Source organism: Solea senegalensis, linkage group LG9, assembly GCF_019176455.1.
Source record: "Solea senegalensis isolate Sse05_10M linkage group LG9, IFAPA_SoseM_1, whole genome shotgun sequence".
Classification (NCBI taxonomy): Eukaryota; Metazoa; Chordata; class Actinopteri; order Pleuronectiformes; family Soleidae; genus Solea; species Solea senegalensis.
Window position 1 is genome coordinate 21,402,614 of NC_058029.1, and position 14,006 is coordinate 21,416,619.

Here is a 14,006-nt window from a genome sequence, read left to right on the forward strand (position 1 = left end):
TTTCTAAAACAATGTGATACATCTTATAAACTGATTGTGTAAATGAGCAAAGTAACTGAAATCATTGTGGGAAAGGTTGAGGAAGTATAATATGTATTCAAGTTAAGTAAAAGTACAAGTACCTCAAAATCAAAGAGAAATGTCACTATATAAACAAAGACAGACTTGGTGCATGTTACTAAGGCTTGGCAGCAATCACTTTATTCAAATGTACACATGCAGTATCACACAAGAGTAGTCATTAGAATTCCATCCAAAAGCACAGTGTGTTTTAAATCACAGTTAAATCTTCTCGGAGATTCAGTAGATTATATGAATAGCCAGCTTCCACAGTGAAGTGTATCGACATTATCTGTGTGACCACATGAACGGAGAGGCTTTGCAGCAGAGGATTGTCAGATTAAAACCCCGGCTCCTCTTGACCTTGGCCTAGCAGAGCAGCTCATAGCTGCTATGGTGTGTGTGAGTGAAGTACAGCAAAAAAAGTTGTCCAGTGCGTTGTATCCCACTAAGATAGGAAGCTTACATTTCAGGTGTCCATTGTTCTATAACAGCTAAGACATCAAATGACTTAAACTGTTTTTCCTTTCGTTTTTGAGACATTTACAAACCAAACCTGGAGAAAAAAGTTTGTTATTACTGATGGCCCTAGTCTCATCCTGAGTCTGGTCCTTTACTCACTCTGACTCCTGTCCAAATGCCTCTCTAACTGAGCCAAAGACCAGATCAATGATACCCATTATGGCACCCCCTCCCACCCAAAGCACATTATACACTCCATTTCCACTTCTCCACACCAGCCTCCCCAATCCTCCACCTACAGCTTTAACCTGACCCCCCATCTCTGACATCACAGTTCCTACATATCCCTCACTGTGGTCCCACAGACGCCCTCCAAAGAACTTGGTCACCCACCAAGCATTATCCAACGCACCACCAAATACCCCAACTGTGTCACCGGCCAGGGTACCCACACCAGTCACGCCAGTGTGACAGTTGCTGAACAGGGCTCCCACCATGGAGGAGGTGCAGTAGTAGACGTTGGAGAAGCAGGTTTCTCCAGCACCTAGTACCAAATCTACACCCGAGCCCATCCAGGACAAGAGGTCAGATGTCAAGAGGTGCAGCAGGGAGAAGGTTTCTCCAGGCAAGCCACAGAGAACACCAAGGTCTTCCTGAAGAACATATGTCACCTGATGAAACAAAATTAAAGGAGTGAGTGATGAAATGCCAAAAGGACAGGAGAGAATGTCGTGAACACAGTGAATACCACTTCCTGACCACACCTCATTCCTATCTGCTCCTCCCACAGACCAGAATGAGGAGTTTTACTCATCAACTCTGAAACTATGTTTAAATGCAAATGAGTTAATGACTTAATTATTATCCAAAGGAAATTTGAAAGAAAGCAGATCAAGAAATACACATCAAATCATGTCATGCAAATTCATGTTATATTAAGAAAAACATTGAAAGTAGCTTCAGGTTACATAGTATAATAATAATTTGTCAAATTTTAGATAAAAAAAGGAAAGCAATTTGGCCCAGTAAACAAAGCTTTTCAACTGCCACAGGAATAAAAGAAGCTATTGTACTCATTTTTCTTGTAGTCATTCTAAAACAGAGCCAGAGGGAAGAAGACTGAACACACAATACTTTCAGTCATGAAGTCTTAGAAATGAGAAATGCTTCTGCTGCAGAATCCCACTGCTGGTGCATTTCACCAAGTTTGCTACAGCTTCTACAAACATGTTTATCTTTTATTTACACTTATATTTGTAATAAATTATTTACTGTATTACACTTTGTACTTGTAAAGTGAACTGAATTACCAAGCATATTGCAGTAGCTGGTAAAATTAAAAGAGCAATTTTCACACAGAGTTGATTTTATTTGACATGAGTGGAAGTGCTCAGAATGTTACAACTTATGCATACTGCTGAGGCTCTAGAAAATGTTTTTTTCAAAGGTCTCACTGTGGTGATCTGAAGAATCAAAGATATCACCAGCGTTATTACAGTTTGTGCTTAAACATCCCGTGTTAAAAACTGTGGTGTAATGAGGAAAGCAAATTCACTGAAATACTGAAAAAGTATTCACCTGACCAGGTAACTGGGAAACTGTGGAGACCACAGGACGCAGTGGCGCTTTAAGAATAGACACGGTAGTGGAAAGGAGGTAGACCAGAGTACTGGTGGATTTTTCATTGGCCTCCTGTTCATCCACAGTCTCACGGTCCACTGATGACTCAGGAGCCTCTGATGTGACAGCTCCTGAACGCCTGGCATCACCCTGATCTTCACTGCTGTTCTCTGATTTCACTGCCTCTGCTGAAGTTTCCTGAGTGACATCCTCTGGTTGAGCATTAACATTATTCTCTCCTTCAGTAACTGGATCTGTAGAGACTGATTTTGCATCTTTTTCTTGTGTCTCTTCGCTGGGAGCATCTACATTTTTGGTTTCTATATTTTCAGGGTTCCCCTCACTGTGAAGACCAATGACAGCTCCAACAGTCTCTATGTCTGCTCCTCCGCAGCCTTCGGAGAACATCTCTGCCATTCCCAGCATCTCCTGCAGCTCCTTTGTGCTCACTTGCCTGTCCCTCCCTCCCGTCTCTCTGATTAATCCAGTGCTGAAGCCACCCTTCCCCTCTGGGACCGCACAGCATACAGCAGACCACAAAGGCTCCGTCTGACACTCCTCATCTCCATCTTCAGCAGCCTGAAGACCCCCCGCCCCTGTCAGGACGTAAAGATCCCCCCCTAAAGTGCTGCACTGGGGAATAAAGCTTGACTGAACCAGTGTTGTGACTGTTGAGTCCCAGTGTTGCAGAGGGGAGTCTGAGGGCAAGATGGGATTAGAAGGATCTCTGAGGAGAGCTGGTACTGGCACTTTAACGTTGTCCTCTTCCTCTGACTGAAAGAAAGAAAAACAATCACTATAATTCTGGAGTGAGTGGATTTGCATTTGTGTACTAGCTTTAATCCACTGTATTTACTTTAACATATCCATATAGGTACAATTAAAATTAATAAGCCTTTTATATGTTCTTTAGGCAAGGACATTGCTTTTATGGAGGCCGCCATATAACGCTGACATGTTTCTACAGCAGCCCGAATGACATGTTTCCCAATTTGAAGTAGAAGCGTACAACACAAATGAAGAAACACACCCACATAAACCCACAAAGATGGAGGAAATGAGGGAGGGAAAGGGTGCCATTAAACTGTACTTAATTCCCTATATCCCAGCATTCCAAAACAGCTACTACCACTTTAAACAACACAGTAAATGTGTCCTTACCAAAAGGTCTTCCCCCTCCTCTCCCTCTGTCCATCCATGCTTGAGATAGAAGGCAGAGTAGACAGCTGTGTCACAGTTTTGTTTGGACAGTGTGGCAAACGTCTGTCCCTTGGGCAGACTGTGGCAGACTGGATGCAGCAGCAGCTCTGCAGAGGCTCCCTGAGGTGGTGTCTGTCTGTAGAAGCAATGACTGCAAAGGGTGAAGCCTGGCTCGGAGTTGTCCTCAGATGAAAGAGACAGGCCTGGGCCCAACACTGCCAGCAGCCAGACAGCCGCAGCAACTACACTGACAGCAGCAGGACACAGCATGTTGGTGGTGAGCACAGCAGAGCCCCTCTCTCTTTTGACACACACACACCAACACAGCCAGAGGGAGAGGCTTATAAATTATCCAGTGTTTTCCGTATAGAGATGGAAAAGATAAAGTGGCGACGGTTGGCTGCTGATCTCTTGTTTTTCCCCTCAGTCACTCCTTGTTCTCTCCAACCATGTCTCTGTCTTCTGTTGATGTCAGCTGCACTCTGTGTTGCAGACACTGTCTTGCTTACTCCTTCATTTCCCTGACAACTTCACCCCGTCTGTCAGTTCCACCCACGTTCTTGACGCTCCCTCTGGCTGCACCTCCACCCCACCCTTCCCTCTTCCACTCTCTATGGTTACACCTTTAACTTGCATTGCTGTTAGGTACACAACACAAGCCCACGCCCACTACATGTTGTCAATTACCTGTAGGTCTGCATTCCCAAACAATGGTCTCTGTGTAAGGTTAGTCACTCACTCGATTAACACATTCCAGTTGGTTTTCTTTGTATGTGAATGTGCCGAGTATATGTCAAAAGAAAGTGCTGATTTGAAATACTTCCAAAACAAACAGTACTAAACACATGAAAGCTCCGGTAAAATGTGAGCGACTGAGCTTTAAAATTTCCAACATGTTTATGAAACTCTCATTAAAGTCCAATCCCGACATTGTCACAGTCACTAGTCACCACCTCACCCTATGAGTGCTGTGATTCTTGAAATCTGACTTCTCAAACAAAGAATCACTGCATAACTTTGCAGATCACCTTCCATCCCATAAACGAGCCTGTCGAGACATGATGTTGGCACTATGCTTTACAATTAGCCATGCTGCAAAAACAACTGGCATGTAATTCCAGGAATGACCAGAAAAATAACTAGCACTCTTAACCTAGAAGAGGTGGAATCCAGCCAGACATGTTGCATTAGAGCCAGGTCTTTTGCAGAAACATCAAGCAAACAAGCATAAATCCCATGATATAACCATCTAGAAAAATAATGAATATTGTCAGAAACTACATCAGACTGCTATAATTCTATACATAGGCTGCATTTAATCCTTTCAATATATTTCAAAGATCTGAAAAGCTACATTGAGAAACATTTTGAGAAAAACAAACCATACAATATCACTCACCAACTGTTTTAGGCTAAATGGAATCTGTACGTGAAAACTGACACAGGAATTCATGCTGAACAAAAAATTCCAGTCATCTAAAATTATAACAGTTGCATTTTATTCTCTGGCACATAATTGGACCGCTGCAAAAATAGTACACTTGCCATTAATAAGAAAAAGTTACACAAAGATATAATCATGATTTTGATGTCATCATAATTGTTCAAATGAAAGGTGTCAAAACTGCCTGTGCTGATCAAATATGAGGAGTCAACATTTTTAAACATCTACTCAGCTTTAAAGTACTGTTTTTTAACAGTACATGGTCGAGACAAAGACGGACAATGTGAGAAATGCACACTCTCCCTCTTTCTGAAAGACACACCTACTTGTATCCATAGTTAGATTAGAATAGAATGACCTTTTATACAATGTACTACCATATGTACCAAAATGTAAATAAAAAATGATAAGGCAGCTTGAACTGCATACAAAAGTGTCCAATCATCACAGATTATTAAAAGCCAATAAGCATTTACAAGGCATACTGTACATTTTTGACATAATTTAAGAAACCCAAATGTATGTGTAAGATATTTTGACCGCAACACTGCTGTTAAGCAAAAGTCCACAGGGGGGTGCTAGGCTCCATTTTGTGGCATGTGGCTGGTAGATACAGAAATATTACATTCACAGTCACAGTCTTTTGCTCCTGCACATGGACACTAATAGCCTCTCTGCAACCCTGCTTATGAACACATCACACTCACGCATGCACACGCACACACACTCACTCATTAGGAATGTCAATGACTAGCTCAGCCTCATCTCCCTCTCCTCTGTCTTCATCCCCTCTGTCACTGTCTAAGTCACTCTCTCCATCCTCCTCAGCTGCATCTCCACTGAGCATCTGTCTGGGAACCCAGCTGAAGGGGCCACTGGCTGTTGGGGGAGCCGTAGGGGCTGATGGGTAATTTGCTGCAACAACCTGATGAGTAATGAGATGAAACAAAGATGTTATGGCTGATAGAGGCAAAGATAGTAATACTGTTGGATGAAGGATGGATGATATGGACATACAACTGCAAACCAGAGTAAATCAAGACAAAGTATGTGGTATGTATATGAACTTATGAACAAACTGTGCATAGGGTCATTTCATTAAAGTCCAAAAATTGTCCAACAAAGGTATAATAATCAACATGAAGATATTTGTATTCATTTTACCGAGGCATCCACAGTGTAATGTAGCCAAAAGATATTATATAATAAATATAATATACTGGAAATAACATATATAAACGGGTAAGTAATGCATCTATAATATATTAATCATCATCACCAAGACCCTTTTTTTTCTATTTTCCTCTCTCACCTTCCCCGTAGGCTCTCTCTTGTTTTTTGGTGTCTTTGTTTTTCTCTCTTTCTTCATTCGTTCAGCTGGAGGAGCCAAATACTCGGGTGGGAAGGGCATCTGCCCAACACACACGCAGATCAAATTTGCCAAATGACCACATATGCCCACAGGCATAGGCAATGTGCAAGAAAGACAAACACAAAAAACATAGAAGAATGAACAATGCAAGGAAAGTGAAGCCATTACAGACCAAACAAAACAAAGATAAAAAAACTCATGAATAAAATGAAAAATCAAATTATATAAATAATGTCAAATTAAAACAGGGATTATGTTTGCTCATGAGATGACAATGACTGAAATGTTACTGCTGGTAGCTGCATTACTATACCAAAAAGGGAGGTGGATACTCACAGTGTTGAGATACGGTCCGGAGCCCGATGACTGCAGAGGGTTAACACCAGAATGGGACAGCAGAGAGAGATGAGGGGAAGATGATGAGGGAAGACATGCTCCAGGACTATTTCTTCGCCTGAGAGAAATAAAATGAATTACTTATTTTGCAGTATGCAGTATAGAGTATGAGTTTTGAGTGCAGTCACTACAGTCTTTGTATCTGTCTCTGAACATTGTGCAAAGAATCTTTTTGTTTTTTGTAAAGTGTAAAGCAAAAGCATTTAAAGTAAAAATGTTTGTCCAAACTTGGAAAAACAGGATCACTATTTGTATTTATTTGTATCCTGAGGGTTGTACAACAGCTTTCTTTTCTTCTTTTCTTCTTTTTTTACACATGAGTTCTATAAAAATATCACACTTACTTTTTTACACCTTCTCGTTCTCGTTCCCTCTCCCTGGGACCTTCTACTTCACTGTTTTCTGAAGAAACTGTTGCATCTGAATCTGGATCAGAAGAGAGGAAATCCTAAATCCTTCAGCAGAGCCGTAAATACAACATGTTCATGTGCACATACTACAGCAACTGTATAGTAAGAAAACCTGCATATTCATAAAGATGTACCTGAGGAGTCTTCATCTATCCTCTCATACTGTAGCAATCTGTCCAAAAGGAAGCTGAAGGATGGAAGATGATGTTTATTGCAGGCACATAACAATGTTTATATCTTTACATTTTTTATGTCCAAGTAACGTTACCTTTTGTCCCTGGAGACTTTGAGAAGTTTTCTCTGTGCTCTCCTCAGCTCCTCCTGAAAACATTCCTGCTCCTGGAAAAGGAAACCCAACAGACAATCAGAAGTTTTTTGGTTAGAAAAATAAAACAGACTCTGGCATGACTTTCTGTGCTCTAAATGATGCTGATAATGCTAATAATACATCGACTCACATAAACTAGAAATTTTAATTTTCTCTTCAGGTTTTTGTATTTCCGCTTATAGTCGACCTCGACGTCCGCTTGACCGTTCATATCTACAACACAAGAAGCACAAACAATGACGAATATACTGACAACCCGTTACTGCATATATTCACACTAAAACTATAAAATGTAAACAACATAACTTGTTTGTGTAGAGTGGCATGCAGAGTGCGCTGCATGCCTAAGCTAAGCTAGGGGAAACGTTAGCTTACATTGATAGCCCTCGCTAACGATACAGAGCAGTTGTTTTCACAGACAGATGAAAATAAACAGGTATGTCATTGTCATGTTATACGTGCACAAGATATTCCAACAATGTACAAAAACATACGATATCGTGAAAAACAGTAGTACCTCTTGGCTGGGTCGGTCTGTGCGACATGCTCTTGTTTACTGTCGTGACGTCATTTTTATGCGACGCGATAAGCGGCGAGCTTTATTTAAATATTTATTTATTTATTGTTTACATATTACAGACGAACACACTCAAATAATTCTATGTGTTTTGTGGCACATTTGTTAATAATTTCATGCCAGCCTACTGTATTTACCTATTGACCAATTTAACCTTTTTTCTTTTTGTGTTATTGGTCTATTTGTATCTATATTGTCACATATGGTAGTACTTTAAGTTGCAAGTGTTGTAGTATTACTGTTCTATAAAGCAGTGTTTCTGTATGGGTTTTTATTTTAGTAACACTGTCATATATAATAGGTTTTCTCTATGTTGTATGTGTTTGAAGTAATACTGTCATACAGTGGTATTTCTCTGTGTGTTTGTAGTAACTCTGTCACATATAACAGTATTTCTGTATGATGTCACTTAGTTTCTGTATGGTGTATGTGTATGTAGAAAAACATATAACACTATTTCTGAGTGATGGATAAGTTTGGAGACAAACTTTCACATATAAAGGTATTCATATATAGTTTGTATGTGTGTATGTGTTTGTGGTAATTTTGTCATTTTACAGTAGTATTTCTGTATGTTCCATGTGTGTATAGTAATACATTCATATATATTTAGTTGTACTTCTGTACACTGTATGTGTTTGTTGAAATACTATCATAGTAGTTTTTTTTATATGGTGCTATATGTATTTATATAGTGCTTTGCTGGTCTTGATGACCACTCATATTATTGATATTTCTGAGCGATGTATCAGTTTGAAGACAAACAAAAGTATTGCTGTATGCTGTCATATATAGTTTCTCTACCTGTATGTGCTTGTAGTAATACAGTCATATATATTTAGTTGTACTTCCGTGTACTGTATGTGTTTGTTGATATACTATTGTAGCAGTATTTATCTATGTTGAGTGTTTGTATTAATCTTGTCACATACTAACATTTCTGTGTATGTGTTTGTACTACCATAACTACTTGTATTTACATGTGTGTTATGCTAATATTATGTGCTGCTATTATAAGATTGTTAAAAGAGGAATCACATTATTTTTATTCCAGATCAAAGTGAAACTAATGGTCAGTTTATTTATTTAACAATTATAAGCATCACTAATTCACAGCTAAAGCAAATGCCATGCATGCCTCCATGTAGTAGGACTTTGTGTTTTTATTTAAATCACCCTGTCAGTGTCCACCTGCAGCAAACTGTAGCCCACTGTGTTTGTAGCTGCACCTTAGCTCAGCACACTCACTTGTCAGGAGCCAGCACTGTGAATTATAGATGAGGAACAATTGCAGAGATGATTCAGTGCCTCAGTGCATGGACCGACCGCCAGACACCCTGTGTGTCGCTGTGTGTGACCAGAGGGAATAAGACAGAAAAAGAACAAACTTAAAGGTATTATGGAAATGAGTGCAGTGATGGTGCAACATTGAGAGACTTTTTTGTCTATCTTTATCTTTTTATGTATCATTTTCATTACTATTTTGTTTAAACAATGTTGTTTTAATCGTGTATATGGATAGCGTGCCTGTTCTGGCTGGACAATGACGTTTCTATTCTATTCTATTCTATTCTAAAAACTACATGTAAGGTTAGTATCTGCAAGGTAAGTTACTAGTCAAGAATGTTATTTGACATTTAAAGTTTTAGAAGTTTTCCATCTATCCATTTAATCAGAAATATTTCAGAAGATATCAGAATTTTATAATGGGTTGCTCTGAATCCTCTCATACATGCAAAGATTAGAGATACATCTTACTAAAATAAACCTGTCAGCATATATAAATATGTATTGTCTCCCTTCCAGGTAGAACAACTGCTGATATGAAACATGATATCTAATTGACTTCACTGCCAGAACCGTCTTTGTTTCCAAAGACACAGGAGGACAGAAATAGACACTTCTCTGTCCCCTGCCATAAATTTCTGCCACTGCCAGTCACTTGTCGTCCAGGCAGCAAGCCCCCCCGGCAGCAACAGTCACACGTCTCAGTCTGTTGCTTCTGATTTGTGCCTGTCGATACAGTTTTTGTGGTTAGTTTTATGTTTGTATGTATGTACTTGTTGATGTAGTCTGCATGTTTTCATTATGATGCTGGCATGTCACGTGTCATGTGTTTTTTCTTTTGTTTCTCAAATTTTCTTTCCCTTTTACAGAGAACTGGGATGTACCAAAACCACAAAAACGCCACCACCAACAACAACAATTGCAGTAAGAATCTTCTCTGTGATCTCAAGGTAAGATTAATCTTTGATGGCTTCAACCTACTGTTGTCTGTAGAGTCTCTGACATCAGATGCATTTGTCTATTGATTTGACTTTGAAAGTTTGGAAAGTTCATATACAAACGGTGTCCTCCAACTGAAGCATAACTACGGGTTATGCTTCGTTTTGGCCAACCCCTGAATACGACCTGTAGGTTAGTTTTTGACAGTTCCATAAGTATGTATTCTCCCATCTACTTTCCTTTGTGTATGTGTGTGTGTGTGTCCTACAGCAAAAACTTGTGCAGTCTATTAAAAGAATCAAGCATGAGGCAGATGAGTGCAGAGAAGCAGAGAGGACAACGTACGTAGAGTCATTGGAAGTTGAGGTATTGTTACAGCCTTACATAGAAACTCCTGTTGAACACAAAGGAAATATTCATCACACTCGTGCTAAATTAAATTTGAAAGTTGTTTTAGTCTCAACTACAGCTGGGAATTACAATTACCCCCCACCTTTCCCTTTATCTACTTCAGACCAGGTTTGATGACCTAGAGCGAGAAATCCGAGCCGAGTTCGAGAACCTTCATCGCTTCCTGGATGAGGAGCAGTGTAAGGACCTGGAGCGACTGAGGAGGGAGAGACAGAAGCAACTGAAGCAGCTGAAGGAGAGAGAGAAGAAGATAGCAGCACAAGAGAAAGACCTGGAGCGAGCAATCACAGTGCTTAACAGAAAACTGGCTGAGGAGGAGACTCCTAAGCTGCTGAGAGTGAGGAAGAACTTTCTCTAAAAAATACATCTGAATATGATTATTGTTTAATCATATTATTAATTTCGTTTAATAATAATTTAATTTGATGAGTTGGATGTAAATCTGGAGTCAGCTTGATGGCAGAAGGAGAGTGAAAATATCTCGAACACCATAAAACATTCAGCAACACATGAATCGCTTTTAGCCTTTCCCCAGGGCCTGGGACAAACTTGTACTCAGTTTACTTGTGACTTGTTTAAATAATTCTGTCATTGTTGGACTATTTATGTGGGATCTGTAACGCTGTAAGAGAGAGAGGAGGCAGTAGAGGCAAAGGAAAAAGGAGAAGAGGATCTTAGGGAGTTTAGATACTAACTTGATTTGTTTTTGTTAATTTGAGAACTTAAGGCTGCAGTGCATAACTTTGAAATAGAAACAAATGTCATTGTAAGATGAGTTTACACAATGCTGATTCATCCAATCATGACTATTTATGTGTGACTCTTAGTGGCAGCAGTGGGTTTTGTTTTCATGTCACCTGTGATGGTCCTGCACTTACACCGTGTGACGCATTTTATGCTATGACTGATGTCGGCAAGGTGGGATCACAACAGCTACATATTGCTGGTAAAGCGAGTTAGCTGCATACAATCCTATTTTAATAACACAGTTTTGGCTTTTCAAAGACATGATCATTCAATACTGGAAATGTGTGCTCAACCAATAGAACACTAAGCAAATCAAGTACTCCCTAAAACACTGCCTGACCAGCTGACTGCATGTCACAGCTGCTGCTGCTGCTGCTCTACTCAGCACCAAGCGTTGTGGTAATTACTTAGATCTCCACAGGGGGGCTATAGAAGTTCTGCGCAGGAGCTTTAACATCGCTTTTCTGTATTGACAACTGAAGCCAGTCCCTTTGCTTATACCTATAAACTCTTGTACTTAAAATGAGCTGTATGACTGACAGCCTTCATAGACAAGGAGAAGAAGAAGGGGTGGAGTCCACCTGCAGTGAAAAACCTAGAAAATAAAAAACAACAACAAATGGAATCTGCAAGGATGACAAATCCAGAAGAATGCACTAATGCGACGCTATGGATGCCAGCTGCCAAAATGCAAAATGACACAGCAGATTTACCTCACAGGGTTTGCTGAGTAACACTGTTACCTGTTTTGCAGCCCCTCATTGGCTCTTATTTAATCACTAATTAAGACATTGATTGAGTGAAGAGTTGACTTGCTTGCTTTTGCAAGTCATTAATCAATTTCCCCATTTAAAAGTGAAAGGACAAACAGCAGCCGTTGTATTAGTCAGCAAAAAGGAATGAACAGCACTGAGCAGTACAGCCGAGGCAAGAGCTGACAACAGGAAACCAAAGATTTGAATCGATGGAAAGTGTTTTTTGGAGGTTTCACAGAGAGCAGTTTTAAAATGCTGTATGTATAAATATCTTTTTTTGACTGATGATTAATGTGGATCAATTTAAACCATTTAAACTGCTTCTCTCATTACAGGAAATTCAAGACCTTATAAAAAGGCAGGTTGTTCTTTAAGTGTGATTTTTCCCTAAATCCTTTTTTTTTACTGACTGTGTCTCCTCACTCTTTCATCTAATGTGTGCATTTGATTGGTATTTCCTCTCTCTGCAGATTAACATTAACACTCTAAGTGTTTCTGTGTGTGTGTGTGTGCCAGGACTATTATTCTACCGTCTATCATTCAGTCTTCTCCTTTTGTCTCATTTTATTGAAACAGGTCTCAGGTGAGCTTTGTTCCTCCTGCAGAGGTGGACACTGAGGTGCGCTCAGGCCACTTTGTGGGGCCCATTCAGTACAGGATATGGAAGCATATGAAAAGCTGCCTTTATCCAAGTACGTGTGTTTGTCGTGATGTTTGACACAGCACATGCAGAACAACCACTGAACTCACCTAAGTCACTATCTGTTTACCTACAGATATTACTTCAATGACCTTTGACCCCGAGACAGCTCACCCTAAGCTCTCTCTGTCCGAGTCTTGCACGTCAGTCTGGTTTGAGGAGGATAGCGATACAAATGATTGCCAGGACAACCCACGGCGGTTTCACTACTACTACTGTGTATTGGGTCGTCAGGGCTTCACCACGGGCCGACACTACTGGGAGGTGGAGGTGGGTGGTAAGACAGCATGGAGGCTGGGTGTAGCGCGAGACGATGTGCCAAGAGGAGAGATGGCTGCTACAGGAACCTCCAGTGGCCTCTGGACGCTGGCACTGAAGGAAGGATCCGTCCTGGCCTGCACTGACCCAAAACCCACCAAAGTCGTCGTGTCTGTCCACCTTGAACGCATCGGAGTTTTCTTAGACTGTGAAAAGGAGGAGGTGTCCTTCTATAATGCTGTTACCATGGCACCAATCTACACCTTCACCATGGAAACCATCATGGTTCCCCTGTTCCCCTTTTATAACCCATGTGACTCAGATGATGGAAACAACACGGCACCGATTGAGATTTTTAACCCATCACTATAAGGAACTGTAGAAAGAAATGGTGGATGGTCCAAAGAAAGTTTTTATTTCTTAAAACTTAAACTTTCTTAAGTCAACTCATTAGATATTATTATTAGTAGCAGTAGTAGAAGGCAAAATCGGATTTCCACTTTTCTTTAAACATAAAATTATAAAGTATTCATTGATTACAGTGCTAAATATTATTCACTTGTAATTCTAATGCTAATATCATGCTACTAGTACTACTAAGAACTATATTTATATAGCACTTATCTAAACAAGGTTACGTTGATGCAATGATATAAAAAGTGCTGTAGGTCTCGTTCCTGTTGGAGAATGTTCACATTATATATTCTCAAGAAAACGTACAAACTGTGACCGTTACTGTATCCACAAACTGTATTTTATGTGCATCTTTGAATTAGTACTTAGATACCTTTGAAATATGCTTGAATAAATGTGATTTAATTGGATTCTTCCACTCATGCAGTTGTATTTGCAAACGAGATTAAGAAAGCAAATCATGTTATCTGTATTTTGCAGCCGATGCTCCATGTGGAGCAGGTGTTAACAACATTAATATGTGACCGTTGGCCTGATTATAAATATCTTAGTTGTGCCTGCTCAGCCATGACATGTCCTGCATGGTTATGGAAATAGTGGGACCCGGGGTGAGAAAGTGGCATGTG

General features: G+C 40.0%; 3 protein-coding genes across 5 annotated transcripts; 1 reads left to right on the forward strand and 2 right to left on the reverse strand.

Annotated features, from left to right (window-relative positions):
* Nucleotides 1–179: 179 nt before the first annotated feature.
* LOC122775020 lies at nucleotides 180–4,586 on the reverse strand. Its single transcript, XM_044034690.1, has 3 exons — nucleotides 3,304–4,586; nucleotides 2,101–2,916; nucleotides 180–1,193 (listed from the first exon to the last, which is right to left on the reverse strand). The coding sequence occupies exons 1-3, from the start codon at nucleotides 3,610–3,612 to the stop codon at nucleotides 678–680; spliced, it is 1,641 nt and encodes a 546-aa protein (XP_043890625.1). The 5' UTR covers nucleotides 3,613–4,586; the 3' UTR covers nucleotides 180–677.
* Nucleotides 4,587–4,819: 233 nt separating this feature from the next.
* ino80e (INO80 complex subunit E) lies at nucleotides 4,820–7,873 on the reverse strand. Of its 2 annotated transcripts, XM_044034692.1 has the most exons (8): nucleotides 7,810–7,873; nucleotides 7,423–7,505; nucleotides 7,233–7,303; nucleotides 7,099–7,151; nucleotides 6,899–6,980; nucleotides 6,495–6,612; nucleotides 6,099–6,197; nucleotides 4,820–5,711 (listed from the first exon to the last, which is right to left on the reverse strand). In XM_044034692.1, exons 1-8 carry the CDS (start codon nucleotides 7,835–7,837, stop codon nucleotides 5,514–5,516), a joined length of 732 nt encoding a protein of 243 aa, XP_043890627.1. In that variant the 5' UTR covers nucleotides 7,838–7,873; the 3' UTR covers nucleotides 4,820–5,513. The 2 variants fall into 2 exon arrangements, with proteins under 2 accessions (XP_043890627.1, XP_043890626.1); XM_044034691.1 differs by lacking the exon at nucleotides 6,099–6,197 and having other exon boundaries at nucleotides 7,810–7,863.
* Nucleotides 7,874–9,181: 1,308 nt separating this feature from the next.
* si:ch73-54f23.4 (zinc-binding protein A33) lies at nucleotides 9,182–13,790 on the forward strand. 2 transcript variants are annotated; one of them, XM_044034454.1, is made up of 8 exons: nucleotides 9,182–9,263; nucleotides 9,676–9,902; nucleotides 10,026–10,106; nucleotides 10,366–10,461; nucleotides 10,610–10,843; nucleotides 12,344–12,366; nucleotides 12,585–12,700; nucleotides 12,785–13,790. In XM_044034454.1, the coding sequence occupies exons 3-8, from the start codon at nucleotides 10,035–10,037 to the stop codon at nucleotides 13,336–13,338; spliced, it is 1,095 nt and encodes a 364-aa protein (XP_043890389.1). In that variant the 5' UTR covers nucleotides 9,182–9,263; nucleotides 9,676–9,902; nucleotides 10,026–10,034; the 3' UTR covers nucleotides 13,339–13,790. The 2 variants fall into 2 exon arrangements, with proteins under 2 accessions (XP_043890389.1, XP_043890390.1); XM_044034455.1 differs by lacking the exon at nucleotides 9,182–9,263 and adding an exon at nucleotides 9,332–9,459.
* Nucleotides 13,791–14,006: the final 216 nt, after the last annotated feature.